Genomic DNA, 21,913 nt, shown 5'->3' with positions numbered 1-21,913 from the left:
CTGCACCACTATTATATAAAAAAAATCATATGATTGTAGTGGGTCTTAGAAATGGGCAATTAAATCCTCAAAATAATATTACATTTTCTTAAAAACAATGTCATTATTTATTTAACAAAAAATTAAACCAAAAGTAATATAATAACAAATGTAGTCAATACTAAGTACCCCCTTGCTGCTTCTATAGAACTTCCAGCAAGGTGCTGCTAATTACTAGCCCTTGATGAACTGATCATCAACAAGTGTGCAGAGCTCCGTGAAAGTAAATGTTTTGCTTTTCTGGAGCATTCAAGCATGTTTACACAGTGCCAAGGGGGAAAGACATAAGCAGGGCTGTTCAAAGAAGTAAATGTTGCTGCACATTAACCTGGAAAGGGTCATAAAACTATTCCCAAACATTTAGAAAACTGTTAGGAAAGTATGTACATCCAAGCAGAATTGACCTTAAGGTCAGACCGTGCAATGTTCTGAGAAAATAAAATATCTAAGGAGCTACATGCCAGACCTTGCATGCCTCACTGAGCATGTTAAACATTAAAGTCCACGACAAGACGGTGAGAGGGAGGCTGAACAAGAATGGCTTGTTGAGAGCGTGACAGCCTCTTCTGCATAAACCTCTAACTTCAAAAAAGACCCTTTTTTAAAAAAAGAATGTGTTAGACTGAAAAGGTCATATAGAAGTGACTAGTTTAAGGTTATTGCTGCTAAAGGGCGATGTACAAGCTATTGGATTATAAAAGTATTTACTGTTACCTATATGATTTTCTTTTCGGATTATTTTTTTGCTTCAAATATATAATGCCATGCTGAAAAAAATTAGATATTCATTGGAAGTTGTATTTTCTTAATAAAAAGGACCCACTATTATCACATGATTTTTTTAAATTGTTTATTTTTTATTTCTTAAAAAAAAATATATAGATGGAGTACTAACTTTGGCACATCACTATAAAGTAGCGGTGATGAGCTGTTCAGTTCTGAATAATAACTTGCATGGTATGAAGAATGGAGGCCCGTTCGGTGACTTATAGCTCACATTCACTCCAATTAGATCTATACAATCAATGCATTACAATGTACTTATAAAGTAAATCATATAAACCTTCATTAATACAGGTAGCAATCACACACATTTCCTTTGAGTTTAAAGTCAGTTTAAATAGTCCAAAAGTAATTTATTTATTTTAGACATGAGAACTTGAGAACTGACATGGTTACTATACCCAGAAAAAACTTCATAATCTGAATAAGTGAATTCGGGTAAACATGACGCCTCCACAACACATCCTCATCCAGAAGTGCATTTCAAAGTGTTTTCAGACCACGATTACAGAGCAAAAAACAGAGAATTGCATGATTCAGTACCATTTTTTGTGTTTTGTGAAGGTTTGCTGGGAGGTATTTTGGTAGAGAACAGAGGCAGATGTCCAAGAAGTCTGTAGATATTAAAACATTTCACACCCGTGTGAGTGATTTTGTCAGTACGGTGCTGCAGCTGTGTAGATTTCTGAAGGACTGGGGGTGGAACAATGCTTCCTCAGTTCAGGCGGGCCCCCTTTTCCACAAAATACTGGAGTCTCTTTCAGAGCTGCGTTAGCATTGTTAGTGATCCTACTGTTGTTTACTATGAGGAATGCTAAGTCATTAGCTGGATGGATAAGTCACACAGGTCAGAGGAAAACCTGATGCTTCCACCCTGGATTCATGTCCCGAGAAGGACCTCGGGCTTTTACTTGCAGAGGCTTTGAGGAGGAATTAGTGCTACTGAGAGGACAAAAGTTGGCCCAGAGGAACACGAGCACAAATCGGCCTCTTGTTTTATCCCCCTCCCCACATTTTCTTCATCTGCACAGACCCTTCTGCTGTCAAACACGCTGCGCTGTAAAAGAATAAGCTCTCTTCTCCTCGTTTCAAATTCATCTCTCTGTGCTTGGTCTCTCTTTCCACTGAAATTTTCTCCAGTTCATCGACCCGGCTCGGGCGAAGGAAAACAACCCGAGAGATATGCTTGAGACCTCCTAGTGGACCGCATTCCTGCAGCTTGTTTTGTTATTCCACCGTTGGGCCTCAGACATGAATACCAGGACCCTGGAAAGAGGATAAATGAGAAGAAGAAAAGAGACAGATGTGGATTAAAGTAATATCCTTAAGTTATGACAAGGCTGCAAACTGAAACGGATGCAATAATATGAGAGTAATAGCTATATAGTTGGACCAATAATCTTCCCCCCACTGCTTCCACCGCAGGGTGGAAGCAGTGGGGGCCTCAACCCAGGTATTCATGCCGACAGCCTGCAGGCGGGCCAGCTGTAGAGGGCTTTGCTTTTGAGAGCTGGCCGTGACAAGCTGGTGCCAACCAAGGGAGCTTTACCCCATCACAGGCAGCCGTGTACAATGACTCCCTTCTTGACGGCACAGTCTGCGGCCCAGTGACGCGCTGCCAGCCCCCAGCTATCCAAGAGAGAAACCAGCAAGACCAGGGACACAACAAGGAGGCCTCTGTGACAGCAGAGCAACTTGGTCACTAAAGGGGACAGAGATATTTCTGATTGTCTCACTCCAATTCCAATAAAAGCAGTCACACTGGTATCATTTGTGTTCAAATTACAATGCATTTGAAGAGGGTGGTAGGCCGCTCCATCAGCATGTAATGTGTAATTCATCACCACTGTGAGAAAACAAAAAATGTCTGGCCAAAACAGTAAGATTTTTTGAGTTATACATTCGTACATTTTCTTTAATCTGTTGAATTTGTTCTTTTTGTGTGTGCAAAAAACATAAAAATCATATGATTGTAGTGATTGTCAGTATTACAGAAATACAATCTCGGACTAACAACAATATATACACTTTTTGCACAGGGCTCAAAAACAAAAAAAAACTAAACATCTGGGGTTCACTGTGTACCCCAATGCCTCAACAGGCTGCATTTACTTTTAGCAGCTGTAACTTGAAGCAGGCATTTCCTGAATGGCTATCTGTCTCCCCTGTTATTGAGACTTATTTTTTTAAACAACATTTCTCAAGTTCACCGAGGTTAGGCAATTGCTTATCCATGGCCCTCGTAAGGCACAACCACAGCATTTCAGTTGGGCTGAGGTCTAGACTTCCACTCAGTCATACCAAAACTTTGGTCCCGTTATTTTTCACCCATCTTGTTGCAGATTTGCTGGTGTGCTGTGAGACACGGTACAGTTACATGACCCAGGTTTGACCCAGCTTTAGTTGTTGGTTAGACGGCCGCACATTCTGTAGAATATTCTGCAATACGGAGGAGTTCATGGTCCACTCAATGACCACAAGGTACACAGGTGCTGTGGTTAAAAAGAACAACCCCAAATCACTCCTCCGCTGCCATGCTTGACAGTGAGTGTCAGGTGTTTACGCTGAATTGCTGCATATGGTTTTCATCAAACATGACATTTGACATTAAAGAAACATAAATCCACTTTGATCTAATCTGTCCACCAGAAACTGTTTCAGGGGTCTTGTGGTTTCTTCAGATGCAGTTTTGCGTACCCCATTTCTTTTTAGACAGAACAGGCTTTCTCCTCGCAACCCCTACATACAAGTCGTACTGGTTCAGTCTTCTTCTAATTGCGCTGTCATGGACTTTGATGTTTAAGATGCTAAGCCTGCGGAGTCTGAGATGTAGCTCTTGGGTTATTGCACGTACTGTTTTTGGGGTAGAATTACTGGAATGTCCGCTGGCTGTAAAATTTGCAACGGTTGGTAAATCTTTCCTGTGAACAGTCTTTTAACCCTTTCCAGATTAATGCTTAGAAATAAATTAGTTTCTGAGGCTTCTGTTGATATTGTTCTCTTTTGGCACTGTGTTGATACACACCTGAGTGCTCCACACCAATGTATGTTTGCTTTAATAGGGGGTCTGCATGCCTGCTGATGGGAAATTCATCAAAAACTGATAATTAGTAGCATCTGGCTGCATGGAGTGTACTTAGATTGGCTCACACATATTTTTCCCCCCTTTCAGATTGTTTTTTTTCCTATTTTATTCAATAAACAAGGGCACAGTGAAATGAATTTTTGACCCCCCCCTCTTTTTACTCTCAAAAAATAACAAAAAAAAGGAAGAAAGGGGCATGAAAGCAACATGAGTAAACTAATTTCTAGCTGACAGCAGATGATATGAGGTGGGATTGTGGTTATAAAAAGTAAAAGTACTTAACAGGATGATTTAATGAAAAAAATAAAAATAAATATATACATAAATATATCCTGCCAAGCAAAAACTGTATATTAAAAGTAAAGATGTCAAATTTGCTAAGTTACATTAAACATGAAACTTTCCCCTCTGCAGCAGGTGAAAACCATGTAGACTAAACTCTGCAAATACCTGCAGATAACTGTAAGAGTGAGATCCACACACTCAGTGTGAGTAACAATAAGCAAAAGCCTAGTTTGGATGTATGAGGACCTTGAAATGCAACCCCGCTGCAGACTGTGTGGCATGATCAAGCCATACTGGCTTTACCAGTAGGTTGGGAGATCAGAGGCAATGGAACCGCAGCAGACTTCCTGTGTTGATTAGTTCAAACACAAAAGGGAGTTAAAATAGCCTACACCCAAAACACCTCCATTATGCTCAACCATTCAAAACCAACTCAAACGTATATTTTAGTGTTCAATAATCTCCCAGTACCTTGGCCCACTGCTCCCTTGCTGCTGGTCCTCATGTGGGCTTGTCCAGGTTGTGTTTGTCATAACCCAGGTGTCTCATCACCTCACTGCAGTAGGCCTCCACCTGCTTGATCTGCTCCACGTTCAGCCGCTCCCTCCACGCATAGATCGCCTCCTTGGCGTCCCTGGATGATATCCGAAAAGGCTTCTCCGATGAATACCCCTGGCCCTGCGTCATGTTCACCGCAAACCTCTCCAGGTCGGGGGAAGTGGAGAGGTTGGAGAAGTGGAAGAGCCTCTGCAACTCCTGCAGAGGATGCAGGACCAGGTCCTCGTAGCGCAGACGCAGGTAGTTCCTCCTCATCCAGGGGGGCGAGTTCACCACCAGCATCATGTCCGCCAGCCAGTTGTCGCAGATGGGCTCCATGGCGCTGGCCACGTAGCTCTCGGCGCGGTTCATCCTGTTGTTGGGCACCAGCAGCCGCTTGTACTTGTCGGACTGCTTCTTGCTCCGCAGCACCTGGATGCTCTCCTTCACCAGCGCCTGCTTGGACTTCAGGCGAGAGTTGTGCACGGCCCGCGGGTCCCTGAACAGCTGGATGATCTGCAGGTTGATGGCAGGGTCTCTCATCAGCGGCACCAGCGTGCTCAGGTCCAACACCCGCACTCCCTTGATCACCATCACCGGGTACTTCTTGCACTCCCTCTCCAGCTCCCGCAGGTCTCTCTTCTGGCACTTTGCGCACCGGTCCTCCCGCACCAGCCCCACCTCGCCGCGCCGGTGCGCGTCGCACAGCGGCTCCGAGCAGATCACCTGCAATAAACAAGATTTTTAAAAGGAGACTGAAGCAGGCTGTGGTTCAGAAGGGAAGTCATGATCGGTCCTAGGTATGTATTGTGACCGCGGTTGAATTGGTTTGATATTGGATATTGGATATTATGAATTCAACACCCATAAAACTTGTGATACCACTGATTTTGGTCAAACCACTTGTGATGTGTTCATGGTCATCTAGACTATATATCACAAAACAGTAATTATTAAAAAATCATATATATGGGCTGATTTAATGTGGTTTAATGAATTCAACACCCATAAAACTTGTGATAAATAACACCGATTGTTTTCATTAAACCTCATTAAATCAGCCCATAATATGATATTATAATAATTACTCTCTTGTGATATATAGTCGACCATGAACACATCACAAGCAATATGACCAAAATCAGTGGTATGTATCACAAGTTTTATGGGTGTTGAATTCATTAAACCACATTAAATCAGCCCATATATGATTTTTAAATCAGCCCATATGATTTTTTAATAATTACTCTCTTGTGATATATAGTCTAGATGACCATGAACACATCACAAGTGGTTTGACCAAAATCAGTGGTATGTATCACAAGTTTTATGGGTGTTGAATTCATAATATCCAATATCCAATATCAAACCAATTCAACCGCGGTTACATTGTGATTATTGTGCAAATTGTATATACATTTAATAGTAAGTATATTTTAAATCACTGTAGGCTATGAATGTATATAGAGTATAGAAGTATGAGTATATTATAATGTATGAGTATATTATGATATGTAGTATATTTATACTATTACTATAAATAGAGATATGGGTATAAATTATAAAGTCGTTGCAAACTATTTTGCTCAAAATTGTCACATCTGGTGATAGCAAATATTGTTACTTAAGATGTGGATGGTGGGTAACTTAATCTTTTATTTTTGTTTCAATGTATTATTTCAGGAATTCTAGTGAATGTTTTTCACCCTTTTTGAGTTGGATTATTGTCATTTTTTGTATGTCTATGTGTGGACCCCAAGGAAGAATAGTCTAATTAGTCTAGACTAATGGGGATCCTTTTTAAATAAACAAATAAACAGATAAACCTTGTTGGTTTTCCAGCCGAATATGAAGGAGGTGGTGATGTTTTGCGTGCCCGCGTACAGCTTGAGCACGGAGAAGTCGCAGCGGTACAGCGCGTTCATCATGTCGCGCACGGCGCCCTGCAGGCTGGCCGCGTCCCCGGGGTACAGCGCCTGCCAGATGTGCCACATGGGCTCGTACAGGTAGAACACATTGGGGTGCTGGTTGAACAGCTCCCCCAGGAAGGACGAGCCGGTCCTCCAGGTGGCGTGCAGGTAGATGTGTATCCGAGACAGGCTCCGGTTCGCCGGGAACTCCGTGGCATCGCTGCCGTTGCCTTTATTATTATTATTGTAGCCATTATTGTCCCACAGGAGCGCCACCGTGTTCTCCAGGTCTGGGCACCTGGGCTGTTGCTGCGGCAGCCTCGCCTGCTCCGCGGACTTATCCCGGTAATCCAACACGTATGGGATCAGCAGAAGTAAACCCGAATATGCCAGTATCAGAACCAAGTATTTCTTGTGCAGCCTCCTCTTCATTTCCTCTCGCCGCGAGGGGGCTGGATAACTCTGCTCTCTTGACAGCCGGGGATGTATCAGCGAACCTCCGCGGCAATACTATAGTTACGCGTGTGACTGCTCGTGTGAGTGCACATTTATATATATATGCGTGTGTGTGTGCGTGTGTGTGTGTGTGTGTGTGTGTGTGTGTGTGTGTTTGTGTGTGTGCGCGGTTAGCCACGCCCACTCATGACGCTCGTGTTGTCTAATGCTGCGTTCCATTTATCTCGGAAGTCGGAACTCGGACCTGGGAATGACGTCACAGCCGAGTTATCAGCGTTCCAGTTACAAAGTCGGAAAACAAGTTTGTAGTTCTCATATACCACATGAAAAATGTGAAGTACACTATAGCAGCATATATATGCTGAACAATACTCGTATACGACTGATTTAGTGTGACCAAAACTAGAATGAAGTGCTACGAATTTTTACAGAGCTCTCTTCTACTGTTTACAACCGGGGCAGCCATCTTGGAATGTGAACTCGGGGGTGGTGAAGACTCTCCCACTTTCCCAGTGGGAACTCCCACTTCGAGGGGCGTTCCAGTTGAAAATTCCGACTGGGAACTGGGAAATCCCCACTTCCGAGGACAAATGGAACGCGGCATAAACATACCTGTCAAATCTCCCGTTTTGGCGGGGAAAATACCGTATTTTACCCCTCTTTCCAGCTGTCCTCCCGTGTTAGTATTTTCCCGTTAATTTCCCGTTTTATAATATAATAATTTATAAACTGCAAATTGAATTGCCACTAGTCTCGCGAGAACTACAACTTGCTGTTCCTTGGGTGGCAGTTCTCGCGAGGTTAGTGGCGACAACAGGCGCAAACTCGAAAAAACAAATCAGAGAGATGGATGGATGTAACGAGAGAGAAGGCAATTCTGCCCAAAAAAGCGAAGACTTCGTGTAAATATCTCCAAAAATGGGAAACCGAATATACTTTCCTAAAGATGAGCAGGACGAGGCACAGAAACAGACGTCTGTGTCATCAGTCAGTGAATGCCAGAGATCCACATGATTGAAAATGACGAATGGAAATAAAATGTAAATGTTTCACTTGAAGACAATCAATGCGTATATAAACTGAAAATATTTAAAATAAATAAATGTGCTTTAATTCACTTGTGTTTTCATTTAGGAATACATAGGAATGTCCACGGCATTTCAGTGTCAACAAATGTCCCTATATCAGGTTCTGAGCTCATAGTTGTAGTTTGTAAGTGGTTGACAGGTAGCTATTTTAGATTTCTCCTAAATCTGTCTTAAAATGTAAAATACTGGACCTAGGTTGAACTGGCGGGACAGCGGCGGAAAATTTCCCGTATTTTTAAATCCAAAACTTGACAGGTATATTTATAAGTCTTCAAAGAAAGTTAATCAAATGGATGTTATAACGCGTTTGTGCAATAGACCATGTCAAATATCAAATTTCCACTGTGAAGCAAACACATAAAAGCGCAGTGTGAAGCGGAGGAGGAGGAAAGTTGTGATAGTGAATTATTTGACCTTCGCTTCCCGCAGCTGTAGGGGGCGCTGTTGCCTCCCGGCGGCTTTAACGACCACCAACAGAAGAAGAGTGTGATACACAAATACAATATTGTAAAGGGAGGGTTCATTAATAAATAACCGAATAAAGAAATAAAACACTAATATACCACCAAAATATAAGTCTGCGTTACTCACGTGGTATATTTATCTTTGTAAGCGAGTCAGGAGTTTTTAAATAGTTACGCATGCGCACTGGCTCCTCGTTTGTTGTTGAACGCAAACGTCGCGCTGCACGCCGGGAATCACTGGGCAACAGAAACCATCCCTACTTTGTAATACATGGCTTTCTTTGTAAAATAAAACAAGCCACAAACAATAAAAGTATCTTGTTTTGTCGGCCTTTCCGCTGGCTGAATCAGCAGCCCAGGACTGAGGTGCAGCATGGCTCACTGGACCGCCTTCGAGAAGGAGACGGAGAGAGAAACCAAGAAGCTGATCAGATGCATCAGCGGGATCGATGATGAAGAGGAGCAGAATTTCCAGCTCGGGATGAAATTTGCGTCGTCAAATTTCAAGTGAGTTATCCATTGACAGGACGAGAGATATCTTGTACATCATCATTCAGCCACAAACTAACACATGTCCCTTTGACAGGTTTCACCGTTACCTGGATGTTGACAGTCATAAGGTTCAACGCAGTATAAGTGGGTGAGTAATGTTTGATGGGTGTTGGTCTCACATTAGTTTCATGTTTCAGGGCGTTTCTGGTTGATTTTAACAGTTTGGAAACGTATTGGTGTTAATATTCATATTTAATACAGCAGCAGCTGTGGATTCTTCAGTAGATCCATAAACTACCACAATGACACATTTTCAGTCAGTGCAAGACGTTGAGAGAATATTTATTTATCAAAAATAAAGCCTGACATCTTTGATTGTTACGCCCCTCTAAAGAAAAGACTAAGACACTCAACACCAGTACAAAATCACTTTTTGTTCCTAGTTATAAAGATCTAAATCAAAATCTTCCGTTCAGGTGGAAGTAACCACATCTTCAGTTTAAAATTGGATGATAATAATAATAATTATGAGGATATGGATAATTTGCCTGCTACATAACCACCTTGATGGTGAGAAAATGGCCTGCTGGTTCTGTGTTTGTGCCGCCTTTTAATATTTACAAAACAATCTTTCACCTGATTAAGTTTTATTTTCAATGTGAAATTAATCCTTGAGGATTTTTAGACACACATTCATTCATAATTTGCCATGTTTCCCAGAATTTATGAAAAGCTGATGGTCCACTCGGACCTTAGTAAAGCAGGAAGCTGGATGAGACTGACAGAAGAGTTCCTGAACTCACCACTACCTAACACAGAGGGAGTAAAGGTGCACAATATTTGTTTTTGTAATGCTAAAACTGAAACAGCTTGATAAAACATGTAATAACTTTATAATAAATGACATGCAACTTGTTTTGTTGTTGTTTCTCTTCGCAGACAGATGTACACTACAGCATGCTGTCTCTGCTGCTTTTGTTATCGGGATCCCCCTCAAATACAAACTTTGTTGAGAGACCCCGGCTGAAGGAGGCTGGTGAGATGACATTTCCCTCATGATATGTGCCGTGTTATTATTTTAAATCTCTCACATGCACTCTTTTCCTCTTCAACTTTTGTCTGTGAAGAACCGGAGGACAACTTTGACTGGGCTAAATATTTGTTGGAGGATGAGGACATAGACAATGAACCATATCCCGACACCCCTGTAAGTAAATTCATAACAAATGCACCTTTCAAAAAACTACATTACCCATATGTGAAACTCAAGAGATGCAAAAGCCGTTCCAGATCTGTAATTCTGACTTTGTCCGACTACTTTTGTAGGAGTGGTCTGAGGATGAGAGTCAGGATGACGACAGTCAGCAGCCGATGAGCAGAGAGGACTCTGGGATCCAGTTGGACAGAACGCCTCAGGAGGATCAGGACAACACCAACAAGACAGTTCCACTCACATGGACAGGTGTTAAGCAACCGCATGGAAAAATATGCTCTTACCATCTTGGAAGAGTCAGACAGGATGAAAAACAGGGATTTATTGTTGTGCCTTAAATCCATTTCCTGCACCTGTCTCTAGTGGGTGAACCAGATGCGCGGACGTGGCTTGAACAGCATGTGGTGACGCCATACTGGGTGGCTCATGCTCCTCGCTTTCCTCACAGCTTGCATTTACACTCCAACTTGCTCAATATTTGGTAAGACTTCACTAAATACAACATAGTATAATTCAATTCCATCATATTTAATTAATATCTGAAGGGAAATTATATAATACTACCACTTTCATATAATATATACACCTGTGTGAGTCAACTTGAGGAAAAATGGGGGAAAAGTTCTGATAATCATGAAATAAATGTTATTGTATGAGGTGACAAATAGTAAATTTAATATTGACTGTGTAAAAAAAAAACAACACTTGGAATAGTATTCACTTAACTCTAAAAAACACTAACGACACAAAGCAAAGATAAAAAAGTAAGGGCTTTTGAGACGAGCAGGTGAATCTAAAAGCCCGCCGGTGCATATTTAAAACTCTACACTTGGCAAACATAAGTGTTTATCTAAACTGACATAAGCTAATTGTGGAATATTTACGACCTCGGATGATTTGAACTGCTCAGGGGTTTGTGCTGTGTGTCTTCTCAGGGATCAGCACTTGTATAACACTGATCCGCTGTATCTGCCAGAAGAAAAGGCCTTTGTCACAGAGACCCAAGTAATACGGGAGACATTGTGGTAAGACATAATGATGGTGGAGGCTGTACTCTTAACACAGATGTGTAAAGAAACCCATTTGCTTTCTCCTGACAAGTTTTATTTATTTATTTATTTGTTGAATCGCCTGACAAGTAGATTCTTGGTTTAAGAGCTAATGATGAGGTTGCCTTGTGCAAATGTTGTGTTGCAGGCTCCTCTCTGGTGTTAAGAAGCACTTCATATTCCAGCATCATGATGGGAAGCTGTCGGTTAGAAATAATGTGGTGATAACTCATCTTACCGGTGTAAGTTAGGCCTTCATGAGCTTTGGATGTCTTTTAGTGCAGCTGAAGTGAAGAATTAAGCTTTTTTTCTCGTCTTGTGCTGCAGAACTGCCTTCACTCTGTGCTGGAGCATATCGCCGTCTACGGCCAAGCAGTGTTCAGGCTTCAGAAGTTCATCGATGAGGTGACGGGCTACAGCTCGGAGCCGTGTCCGCCGGGCTGCGGTTCTTCCTACAGCGCCAGGAAGGGCTCGGAGCCTCCTTTCAGGACCTACCAGGCGTTTGTGTGGGCGCTCAACAAGTACTTTACCAGCTTCAAGGAGGAGCTGACCACGATTGAGAGGGAACTCATATGCAATGGCAAGTGATCATTAGATTCCTTTTCCATTATCCCTAGATTTAAACAAAACCCAAATATCACCAAAGAAACCCTGTAATGGAAACGGCTCTAATTCAAAAAAGATATTTCAAAAAGATTTTTACGCTTTCTCGAGGTGGTTTTTCAGCCACAACAAAGTTATATTAATAAATCTCAATCACCAATTTATTCATGAAGCTCTAGCTATTTTATTCAGAACATTTTATTGAGTAAAATGTGTTTTAATTAGATTGTTTCTCCTTATTGAATAACAATACTTTGAAATGAATCAATGGTCATCAGTGTTGCATATGTTGGTCACGATCACCAAACAAGATAAAATTAGAATCTTACTGGCTTTTTATACAATGCTGCTTTGATTTGGCGTCAAAGCTGACGCTCTTTGTTTGTATCCTCTTCTTTGCATTAGACAGACGTGCTGATGTACTGGCTCATTTTGTATTTATATGTTTTCTAATGGAAATCACAAAGGTCAACTTTCGGTCATCTTACCATCGTTCTAATGCGGAAGTGAAAAGTTTTCCAGAGAAACAATACATGAAGAAACATTCCTCTAATATGACGTAATTCGCTCTTTAATGAACAAAGTGCCGTTTGTTCAGAATAAAAGCCTTTTGTGCTCCCAACCTGTTCAACTGGAATTTCCCTTTTCTTTTTTTTAATTTAATACGCTGAAGTTATTTTGTGAGACTTGTTTTTGCACTTTTATCTTGTGATACCTCCCGGTAGTTTGATATGGCCTGAAACGAACTTTGCATACCTCGGATAGCCTTGTCTCTTCTAATAAATATATATGTATATATCCATAGATATTGTCAATGTCCATACATTAACTCTTGGGTCATTGTGCCGTCTGCATCTTTGCAGTGCAAATAGTCAAAATGGGAAACCTCCTGATATAATCTATTTGTTTTTGCTTAAAACTGATCACTGAGGTTCTGTTTTATTGTTTGAGTCAGTGTTTGACAGCTTGTGTCCTTTTGCAGATGAGACGCTGACCCTTTCTGGAGTTCTGGAGCGACTGAGCCCTCACTTGGCTCAGATCAAAGTACTGCATAAAGTTTTCTGCACGGGGGTCGCTGAAGTCCCGCCTGCCACCCCGAATGTCGTGCGCGCCTCTCACTTGCTCAACACTCTCTACAAGGCAATCATCGAGTACGACAGTGTCGGCGAAGCCTCAGAACAAGCAGTGAGTGCTTCACACAGTCAACTGTGCGTGATTTGAAATGGTTGACGGATAATTACCTTCAATGAAAGTGGGATGAGACGGAGTGTCTGATCAGTATCCGAATAATGAGACTACAGATTAGCGGCAAATTGGCTTTTTAGACTCTTGTGTCAAGTCAATCCTGGGAAATGTAGGTGTTGTTTTTGACCTGTCTGTGTCCTTTGACAGTCATTCAAATTGTTGGTCTGAGCCTTTTTCTGTGCATTTTTCACCTAGTAAGGAACATTTAAAACTAGGAAGGGTGTTGCTTAGGTATAAATACAAGATGGTTATGTGTTTTCCTCAGGATTACTGGAATGCAATTTTAACTAGTCTTAACAAAAAAGCCCTAAATCCTCTGCAGATTGTACAAAACACTGCAGCGAGGCTCCTAATGGGAACAAAGAATGTTCAAGCTCTTCAACAGAAAATGCCTATCTGGGTTAAGTAACCCTAATTGATGCAACATGTGGCTTCTCATTGTTAATCAATTTCCCCTTCAGGCATTTATTAAGTATTTTGAGTTGAATTAAATTTCTTAAACAACCGTATCATAAGACACATCCTGTTCTTGCAGCGTAGATCCGTTTTTGTTAATCTGTTTCAGGCGGGTCAAAATATTGACATGTATCAATCGGGTAGTCAGCTGACCACCCGATACTGAAGACCAGGTTATTCCATCAATGTGTTCTTTTCTTCCTTGATGGTACTGGCATATTCCAAGAGGATTCATTGGGCTTATATGGTGAAAGAGTGGTTGAAGGAGCAAAAGACATCCTTTTCACACCAGAGTCCAGACTTTAACCCCATTGAGAACCTTTGTGGTGTGCTGGAGAAGGCTTTGCCCAGTGGTCCGACTCTCCCATCATCAAAGATTAATGCAACTCTGAAGTGATTGTGACACTGCAGAAGCTTATCGGAACGATCCCACAGTGAATGCGCGCCGTAATCAAAGCTAAATGCAGTCCAACAAACTGTGTTCGATGCAGTTAGTGGTTTCCTTCATCAAATTTGAAACTCTTGGAATTGGGCCTTTCAAACTGTCAATACATTGTTTGTGACTCTTTTAAATATTATTGTTATTATTTTACATTGCATTGTTAATCTAGATCTCTTTTTAAAAAAAAAGTTCACAGTGAAGGTTTTTATAATGTTTTTTCTTCATGATACTGTCTTTCATGTCTTTTTTTGAATGAACATGTGATGATCCTTTCATTGCCAGGTGGCGCTGCTGTTTTCTCTGTGGACAGAGACGGTCAGACCTTACTTGGAGATTGTGGATGAATGGATTGTTCATGGCCACTTGTTTGACCCCGCCAAAGAGTTCATCATTCAGAGGTATGTGGGAGGGATTGTTTGACAAGCGCCGTAGCATTTTTCACTTCAGTTTTCCTCATTTTTCTTTTTCTCCCTCGCTGTTAGAAACAAGGATGTTCCAGTAAACCACAGGGACTTCTGGTACGCCACCTACACATTGTACAGTGTTTCAGAAACGGTTGAAAATGAGGACAAGCTGAATGACGCAGCCAGCGGAAGCTCTGGAGGGGATCAGGGCGCCAGCAACAGGCAGCTGACCATGGTGTCCTTCCTTAAACCCGTCCTCAAGCAGATCATCATGGCTGGGAAGTCCATGCAGTTGCTGAAAAATCTGCACTGTAAAGAGACTGAGGAGTCGGAGGAATCCTCCAGAGGTCGGAGCTCCCCACGCCTGTACTCACCTGCATTTGTGTACTTTTAATTACATATGTATGTTTTTGAACAATGGTACAATATTGCTTTACAGATGCAGAGAGAAAGAGCTTATACACCTTGTTTCTGGAGTCGGTGCAGTCACGCCTCTGCAGCCAAGAGGGGTCCCCGGTGGACGCAGTGACGGAACAGCAGGCCACTAAGAGGAGTCTGGTGAAGATGCAGTCCATCATGGCGCAGCACCTGGAGATGGACGATGTCCATGATCCGCTGCTGGCCATCAACTTTGCCAGGTAAAAAGTTGAAGGGGTTGTATGTCTGTTCCTGTTGGATGGGTAATTCCAGAAAGCTCCAGAAGCTCATGAACATCTGCTGTCGGTTCCTCCTTCAGGCTGTATTTGGAGCAGAGCGACTTCCACGAGCGTTTCTCTGGAGGAGACTTCATCGTGGACCGCTCATCTCAGTCAGTCACCTGCCAGACGTTTGAGCTCACGCTGCGTTCCTGCCTCTATCCTCACATCAAGAGGAGGTACATCGAGTGCTGCGGGAACCTGATGAAGACCCTGAAAAAAGACTACAAGTAAGCCCCACTTTTGGGTTTAATGAGCGATGGGTGCTCTTTCTTTTAGACGAAAGCAAAGATTTGAGCTCGCTTGCGTGTCCGCAGGCTGTTGGAGTACCTGCAAGCGATGAGGAACTACTTCCTGCTGGAAGCTGGAGACACCATGTACGACTTTTACACAGCCATTTTTGACAAGGTGCAGGAGAAGGAGAGCTGGCAGCAGCCCTCCTTTCTTAACGTGCAGCTGCAGGAGGCAGTTGGACAGCGCTGCCCAGAGGACAGTAGCAGGTACTGCAGGTTTTGAGAAGTAAATCAGATTTAACTTGGAATGAAAACTGAACAAATTGAGTTTAATGCTATTAAAAAGAAAATCTGATGAAGTGTGAATATTTTCTCGGATTCTTTTTTATAGGTTGTCAGTGTTTCTGGAGACCATTGACCCTTCGAGGAAAAAGCAACCTGTGAACAATTTAGAGGTCCTTACCCTGAGTTACAAGGTAAACAATATGATGCTATTTGTTAAGATAAGATGAATCTTTATTGTCTCCCTTAGGAGAAATTTGTCTTGGACACGAGGCACGGGGACAATCATACTCCAACAAACATATAAACAACCCTGAAGTCTTTGCCCAAACATAGAATCAACCACACTATAATTAACCCACATCAGTTCCCACTCCCAGAAAACCCATTACACAATAGAAGAAGAAACCTATTGCACAGAGTCCGACTGAACTTATTGCACGGATGTCCACATTATTGCACTGACCTACACAAAAGAGCCTACACATTATTGCAAAGCCCGACTAAACATATTGCACAAATGTCCACATTATTGCACTGACCCACACAGAAAAACCTACACATTATTGCACATTTCTTTCCTCACGTCACACACACACACACACACACACACACACACACACACACACACACACACACACACACACACACACACACACACACACACACACACACACACACACACACACACACACACACACACATTAAACAATTGTTATTGTTTTGTTGTTGTTAATACTTTTAAAACTAAGGATGCAGTGTCCCGATATTTGAGTAGAATATTTGTACTGATTTAGACAATATGTGGATTGGTTATCCACATATAATACAGATCCACGAGCAGATTGATTTACTTTAGACGTGTTGCTGATGCATGAGGCATACATAAACGTTTAACGTGCTGATTCTTTTTGTCAGACAAGAATATTTAGGTTTTTTAAATATCTGACATGTTTCGGCGATTACTTCCACCTTCATCAGAGTCACTCCGAGGAAGTCAGGTATTTAAAAGACCTAAATATTGTTGTCCGACGAAAAGAATCAGCAAGTTAAATTGTAAAGCCATGGATAAAATGAACTTTATTAAATCATACATAAACGTTGCTTCTGTGCATGTTGAGTTTCAGCTGTTACATTATTTTTACTTATTTTATTTGGAATTTGGTGGATTTGGTGGATATTTATTTCCAGCCCTTGTATTTTGTAACAAATACAGATTTTTTTTTTTAGATTTATACCTGTTATTTTGTTACTTTTTTGTCTTAGGAAATTAAAATGTATTAGTTTTTAAATGAATGTTCAAGTCATGCTTGATGTCTCTGGTCTCTTTCATGTGGGGAGGTAAAAAGCTCTGAAATTGTGACCCAAAAAAAATCATGTTTATTCCTATTCAAAACAGTTATATGTGTTTTTCCCCTCTTCTCCGTCTTCAGGTTCCCTGGCCTGTCGACATTGTGATCAGCTCTGAATGTCAGAAGATTTACAACCAAGTGTTTCTTCTCCTGCTGCAGATCAAATGGGCCAAATACAGTTTGGACACACTTCGGTTTAGCGGTATGAGCTTGAAAATGACTGGAAAACATAACGTAATTTGTTATTTCATCAGAATTTCGTGTTTCTGCTCTGGACGTGCACTCCTGATGAGCCAAACAAGAAATGTGTTCGGGAATCATGTTCAAAAATGTTCAAGTATTTCTTTTTGTGGGTTTTACACATTAAAAGAAAACAAATCTTATCTTTATTCAATCTTACAGTTATGTAAATATAACCTCATTTGGAGAAAGTGAAATATTACATCATGTCATTATTTAAGGAAGACAACTAAGAAAAAATGCAGACACTTAAGGTGAAAACTACATGGACGCCATCATTCAACGGCTTTAACACTTTTATGTCCTGATCCGTAAAACGTTTGAATTAAAAAGGTGGGCACCAACTTTTGAATATGGCTGTGTGCTGCCTTCATTACATGCGCTGTGCATAATTAGACAGTCAGATAAACTCCTTCCTGACATCAAGATTCTGAAGACATTTGACTCTTTGTCCACAGGTTATTGACATTGCGAGAAAAGGTAAAACTAGGACAGAAATGCAAAAATATAATCATACTGAACTTGCTTTTAACATACAAAAATCCACAATATGTACCAACTCAATCTTCAATATGAATTAATCCACTTGTTTTCTTTTACCTGTTTTTACCGTGACAGGATTTATGTATTTATTATCCTTTTTAACTTCAAACGTCATTATGAAATAATATGTAATCAATTTCTGCTGATTTCCTACTTGTTATGACGCTCACATGGACTTGCAGTGGCCAGTAACAGAGTCGTAATTATTCAGTAAATTTTAGCATCAAACTTCAAAGCATGTCAAAAATAATGATCTGCAATTGTAGATAACAACAAAACAAATGGATACATACCCACAATGCTATCAAAGACATAAAATGTAAACAGATGTTACTGGACTCGGATGAAACAAAAAACCACCGCTTCTGTTCAGCTCTCTTGCTTCCTACCTGGTTTCTAGTCACATGCCACTCCCTGTAGCTAGTCCCTGACATGAGCAAATAACTTTAACATTACTTAAACTAAACAGGCTGACCACATTTGTATTTTTCTGACATTGTAACGAATATGATCAGTTATATGAGAAAATAACTTAGTTAGTTGATTTTGTTGGTGCTGATAGGGTTGTTAAACAACCCCTTTTATTAAAAGCATTTGAAAACAAATCAGTTCATCGTCATGCATGAATGTCCTCACTATGCTGTGTGTGCTTCCTCTCATATATGTTTGTATTTGATCCGTTTGTTTATTTTTTACAGATTTTACTGACGTCACGAAGAAACTAGAAGAGGTTCCAACGGATGAAGTCAAGGTGAAAGAGTCAATAAACCAGCAGATTCACAGGATGTGTCTGCTGCGAGTGAAACTGATGCACTTCGTCAACAGTCTTCACAACTACATCATGACCAGGGTAAGAGTTCAATGTTCCAGCAGGAAGAAAACGTTGCGAAGAACGGGCATCAGTCCGTTTCATTCAGGTGGCCTAAGGAGTTTTATTTGGAACTGGAACGGAGAAATCCCAATTATTTAGTATAGTTTTATTGCTGGGTGCTGAAGATGCACCCTGCAAGAAGATCTCATTGACCTGCATGGTCCTGCTTGGCTTTTTCACCATTGATTTATTAACTTGGGTTTATCCAACGTCGGGGGACAGGGGCAGTCTGAGAAATGATACCCAGACTTTCCTCTCCCCGGTAACCTCCTCCAGCTCCACTGAGGGTGTACTGAGGCCTTCCCAAGCCAGCAAAATATGATCTTTTCAGTGTGTCCTGGGTCTTTCCTGCCCAAAACACCTCCCTGGGGAGGGATCTTCTTCACTAGATGCTCGACCCACCTCGACTGGCTCCTCTTGATGTGGAGGAGCAGCGATCCTCCTCCGAGCCCTTCCCCATTGACTGAACTATAGAGCTTCAGATGTCTTTAGAAACAGGTGTCTGCTGCCAAAGTTCATTTTGAATAAGTGTTTTTTTAAATGAGCAAACTTACCTAGCTCCCTTGAATAACAAAAGCAATCATTTATATGCTGTGTTAAATGTGTTTGCATCCTGTCTCTGCAGATTCTGCACAGTACTGGACTGGAGTTTCAGCACCAGGTCCAGGAAGCAAAGGATTTGGACCAGCTGATTAAAATCCATTACAGATATTTGGCGACTATCCATGACCGATGCCTTTTGAGAGAGAAGGTAACTTGCATCTTTACTGAGTGTAGCAGAGCTGAGCACAGGTCTAGTACTTCAGCGGTACAGTTGTGGAAAGATTTTTTTATTTTTGCAGTGATCCACATTGTGCGTTTGTTATTTCCTCTGATTCACGTTGGCTCCATATTGCTGTGTAAAGTGAACGGGGTATTGAAACATAATCAGAAACATCATAAATTAACATAATAAATAAATAAGTAGATAAAAACATAAATAATTACCTGGCTTGACGCTGAGGTGAGGAACGATATCTTGGGGAATCATCCACACCAGGAGCAATGAGGGCGTCACCACGAGTAACTGCCCAGATCAGGGCCGGCTGGCGGCCCCGGTGTGGAAGATCCCCATGAGGAAAAAGCACTGGAGTTAACCTAATAAAAAGTAAAAACAACATTAAAATAAACCTAAAAACAAAATAAAAAAGTTAATTAGTTAATTAAATGGGAGCTCTGGGAGCAATACAACATGAGTGGAAATGGAATACTGAAGGAACGGTTGGAGAAAGCTAAATTGCAATGCTGCCAAAACCTTCGGTTGCTTTTATATTCTCCTTTAAACAAAATTACGAATGTCTGCCAGATCTAGTATCATCATCTTTTAGCTGTAGCTGCAAGTTTGTGTCACAATGACGAAGGCAAGCGGAGAAACTAGCCACTCTAACCCTACCACCTTACGGATCCGCCGATTTTAATTTGACCGTTCATCTGATCACACTGCATTTCTTTTTCTTACTGAAGCACCCGGCCGCTGAATTTATTTATTTATTTTTGCAGGTCAGTTTCGTGAAGGAGGCGATAATGAAGGTTCTCAACCTGGTCCTCATCTTCTCAGACCGATGGCAGGCCGGAGCTTGGAAGTAAGAGCTGTAAAGCAACAGTGACACTTAGGGCTTGGCCGTGGCTAAGAGGCAGAGTAGGTCATTCTCTAAACAAAGGTTGGTGGTTTGATCCCCGGTCCTGCCGTGTGTCAGAGTTCTGGGGAAAACCACCAAACCAGACATTACCTCTAATATACTCATCAGGGTGATTGTCGGAACAACGCACTAAATATTATATTTTAAAGTAGATCTACTGTGTTTATAGTAAGAATGAGACACATTTGTCAAAAAAAAAGAATTTGATCGTTTACTGTAAGAGCAGAACTTATAATATTCAATACTATTTTTTGGGGTAAAACTGTTAAAAATATATGCCTCAAGAAAAGAATAAGAAGAAAACATACATCTTTCAAGTCTGTGCTGCTTTGACTTTCCTTACATGATGGTTTGTAACTCTTCTTTCAGGATTGAGTCTATTGATAAAATGGAGTCAGATTTCAAAAACTGTCACATGTTCTTGGTGACTATACTCAATAAGGCAGTGTGTCGAGGCTCATTTCCTCACCGTAAGTACATTCTCGCATTGAATTCATAAATACCTCTTATTTTCAGTTTTTTTGTGTACGTTCAATATATGCAAGTACCTCATTTTCGTACTAAGAAGTAATCAGCTTTGCTTTTTCTCTCGGTGCAGTGGAGTCTCTGGCCCTCTCCCTGATGGCAGGATTTGAGCAGTGCTGAATGTCCATTCGTGCTTCCTCTTTATCCACTTTGGAAATGGCATCATTGTCTTATCCTCCGTCTCGTCTCTTCTTGGACTGCTTTCATTACCCCAGACGTTGCGTAACTTATGAGGTCAGCGTCTCCTGCGACTCTTGGACTTGGAGAGGCCATTGTCAAACATGCTCCTCATAAATATAAATCAGCTTCTGTATTTAAGAAAATGTTTTTGTAATTTTTATAAATATATACAGTCTTTCCTATATGTATATATACTGTATATTATGCGTATGAATATAAAGCACAATAAAATTGCACAGTTACAGAGATTAAACAATCATCATTCTGTGTACCTGCGTATTGCACAATGATAAATGTTAAATCAGGCTATTGATGAAATCAACTTATATTGACTAGTTAGAAGTAAGGATGTGACGGTAACATGAACAATGATCAGGTTGTAGTGAGGAATACAACTCCAGACAGCATCCTATTTTTTTAACCTCATTTTTTCATTTAGGAAAAATAAAGTGAAATAGAAGAAATCGTGTGGACAAAACCACATATTTGCAGTTAAGTTACAACAAGGTTCTGCTGGTATTAGGCCTTTTGTTGAACTGATTTTCAGTCCAGATCATTCAGATTGTTACTCCACACAGTGAAAAAGTATTTTGTTATTTTCTTGAATTGTTTTATTATTTTTTTTAAATACTCTCACACCTTCCTCTAAAATGACTTGATTATGACACTTGTATTTGGGCTCATGTGGGACCCGTGTTTATCGGAGTCAATGTGAACTGAACCATGATGCACAGTTGAACAGCTGCAGCCCCTGCAGGTCTT

General features: G+C 41.1%; 2 protein-coding genes across 2 annotated transcripts; one reads left to right on the top strand and one right to left on the bottom strand.

Moving 5' to 3' along the window:
• Positions 1-840: 840 nt before the first annotated feature.
• On the bottom strand, positions 841-7,183 carry chst7 (carbohydrate (N-acetylglucosamine 6-O) sulfotransferase 7). The gene is made up of 3 exons (XM_061737875.1): positions 6,556-7,183; positions 4,664-5,455; positions 841-2,088 (listed from the first exon to the last, which is right to left on the bottom strand). The coding sequence occupies exons 1-2, from the start codon at positions 7,069-7,071 to the stop codon at positions 4,694-4,696; spliced, it is 1,278 nt and encodes a 425-aa protein (XP_061593859.1). The 5' UTR covers positions 7,072-7,183; the 3' UTR covers positions 841-2,088; positions 4,664-4,693.
• Positions 7,184-8,847: 1,664 nt separating this feature from the next.
• On the top strand, positions 8,848-21,491 carry tubgcp5 (tubulin gamma complex component 5). The gene is made up of 23 exons (XM_061737872.1): positions 8,848-9,154; positions 9,234-9,287; positions 9,860-9,968; positions 10,079-10,175; positions 10,267-10,346; positions 10,466-10,601; positions 10,716-10,833; positions 11,288-11,377; positions 11,550-11,643; positions 11,729-11,981; positions 12,987-13,189; positions 14,430-14,545; positions 14,630-14,898; positions 14,991-15,189; positions 15,288-15,476; positions 15,564-15,746; positions 15,871-15,955; positions 17,195-17,315; positions 18,595-18,746; positions 19,393-19,518; positions 20,307-20,389; positions 20,816-20,916; positions 21,045-21,491. The coding sequence occupies exons 1-23, from the start codon at positions 9,021-9,023 to the stop codon at positions 21,089-21,091; spliced, it is 3,039 nt and encodes a 1,012-aa protein (XP_061593856.1). The 5' UTR covers positions 8,848-9,020; the 3' UTR covers positions 21,092-21,491.
• Positions 21,492-21,913: the final 422 nt, after the last annotated feature.

This window comes from Cololabis saira, chromosome 13 (genome assembly GCF_033807715.1).
Source record: "Cololabis saira isolate AMF1-May2022 chromosome 13, fColSai1.1, whole genome shotgun sequence".
Classification (NCBI taxonomy): domain Eukaryota; kingdom Metazoa; phylum Chordata; class Actinopteri; order Beloniformes; family Belonidae; genus Cololabis; species Cololabis saira.
Note: the sequence above shows the minus strand (reverse complement) of the source record. Positions and strands in the feature narration are given on the sequence as shown.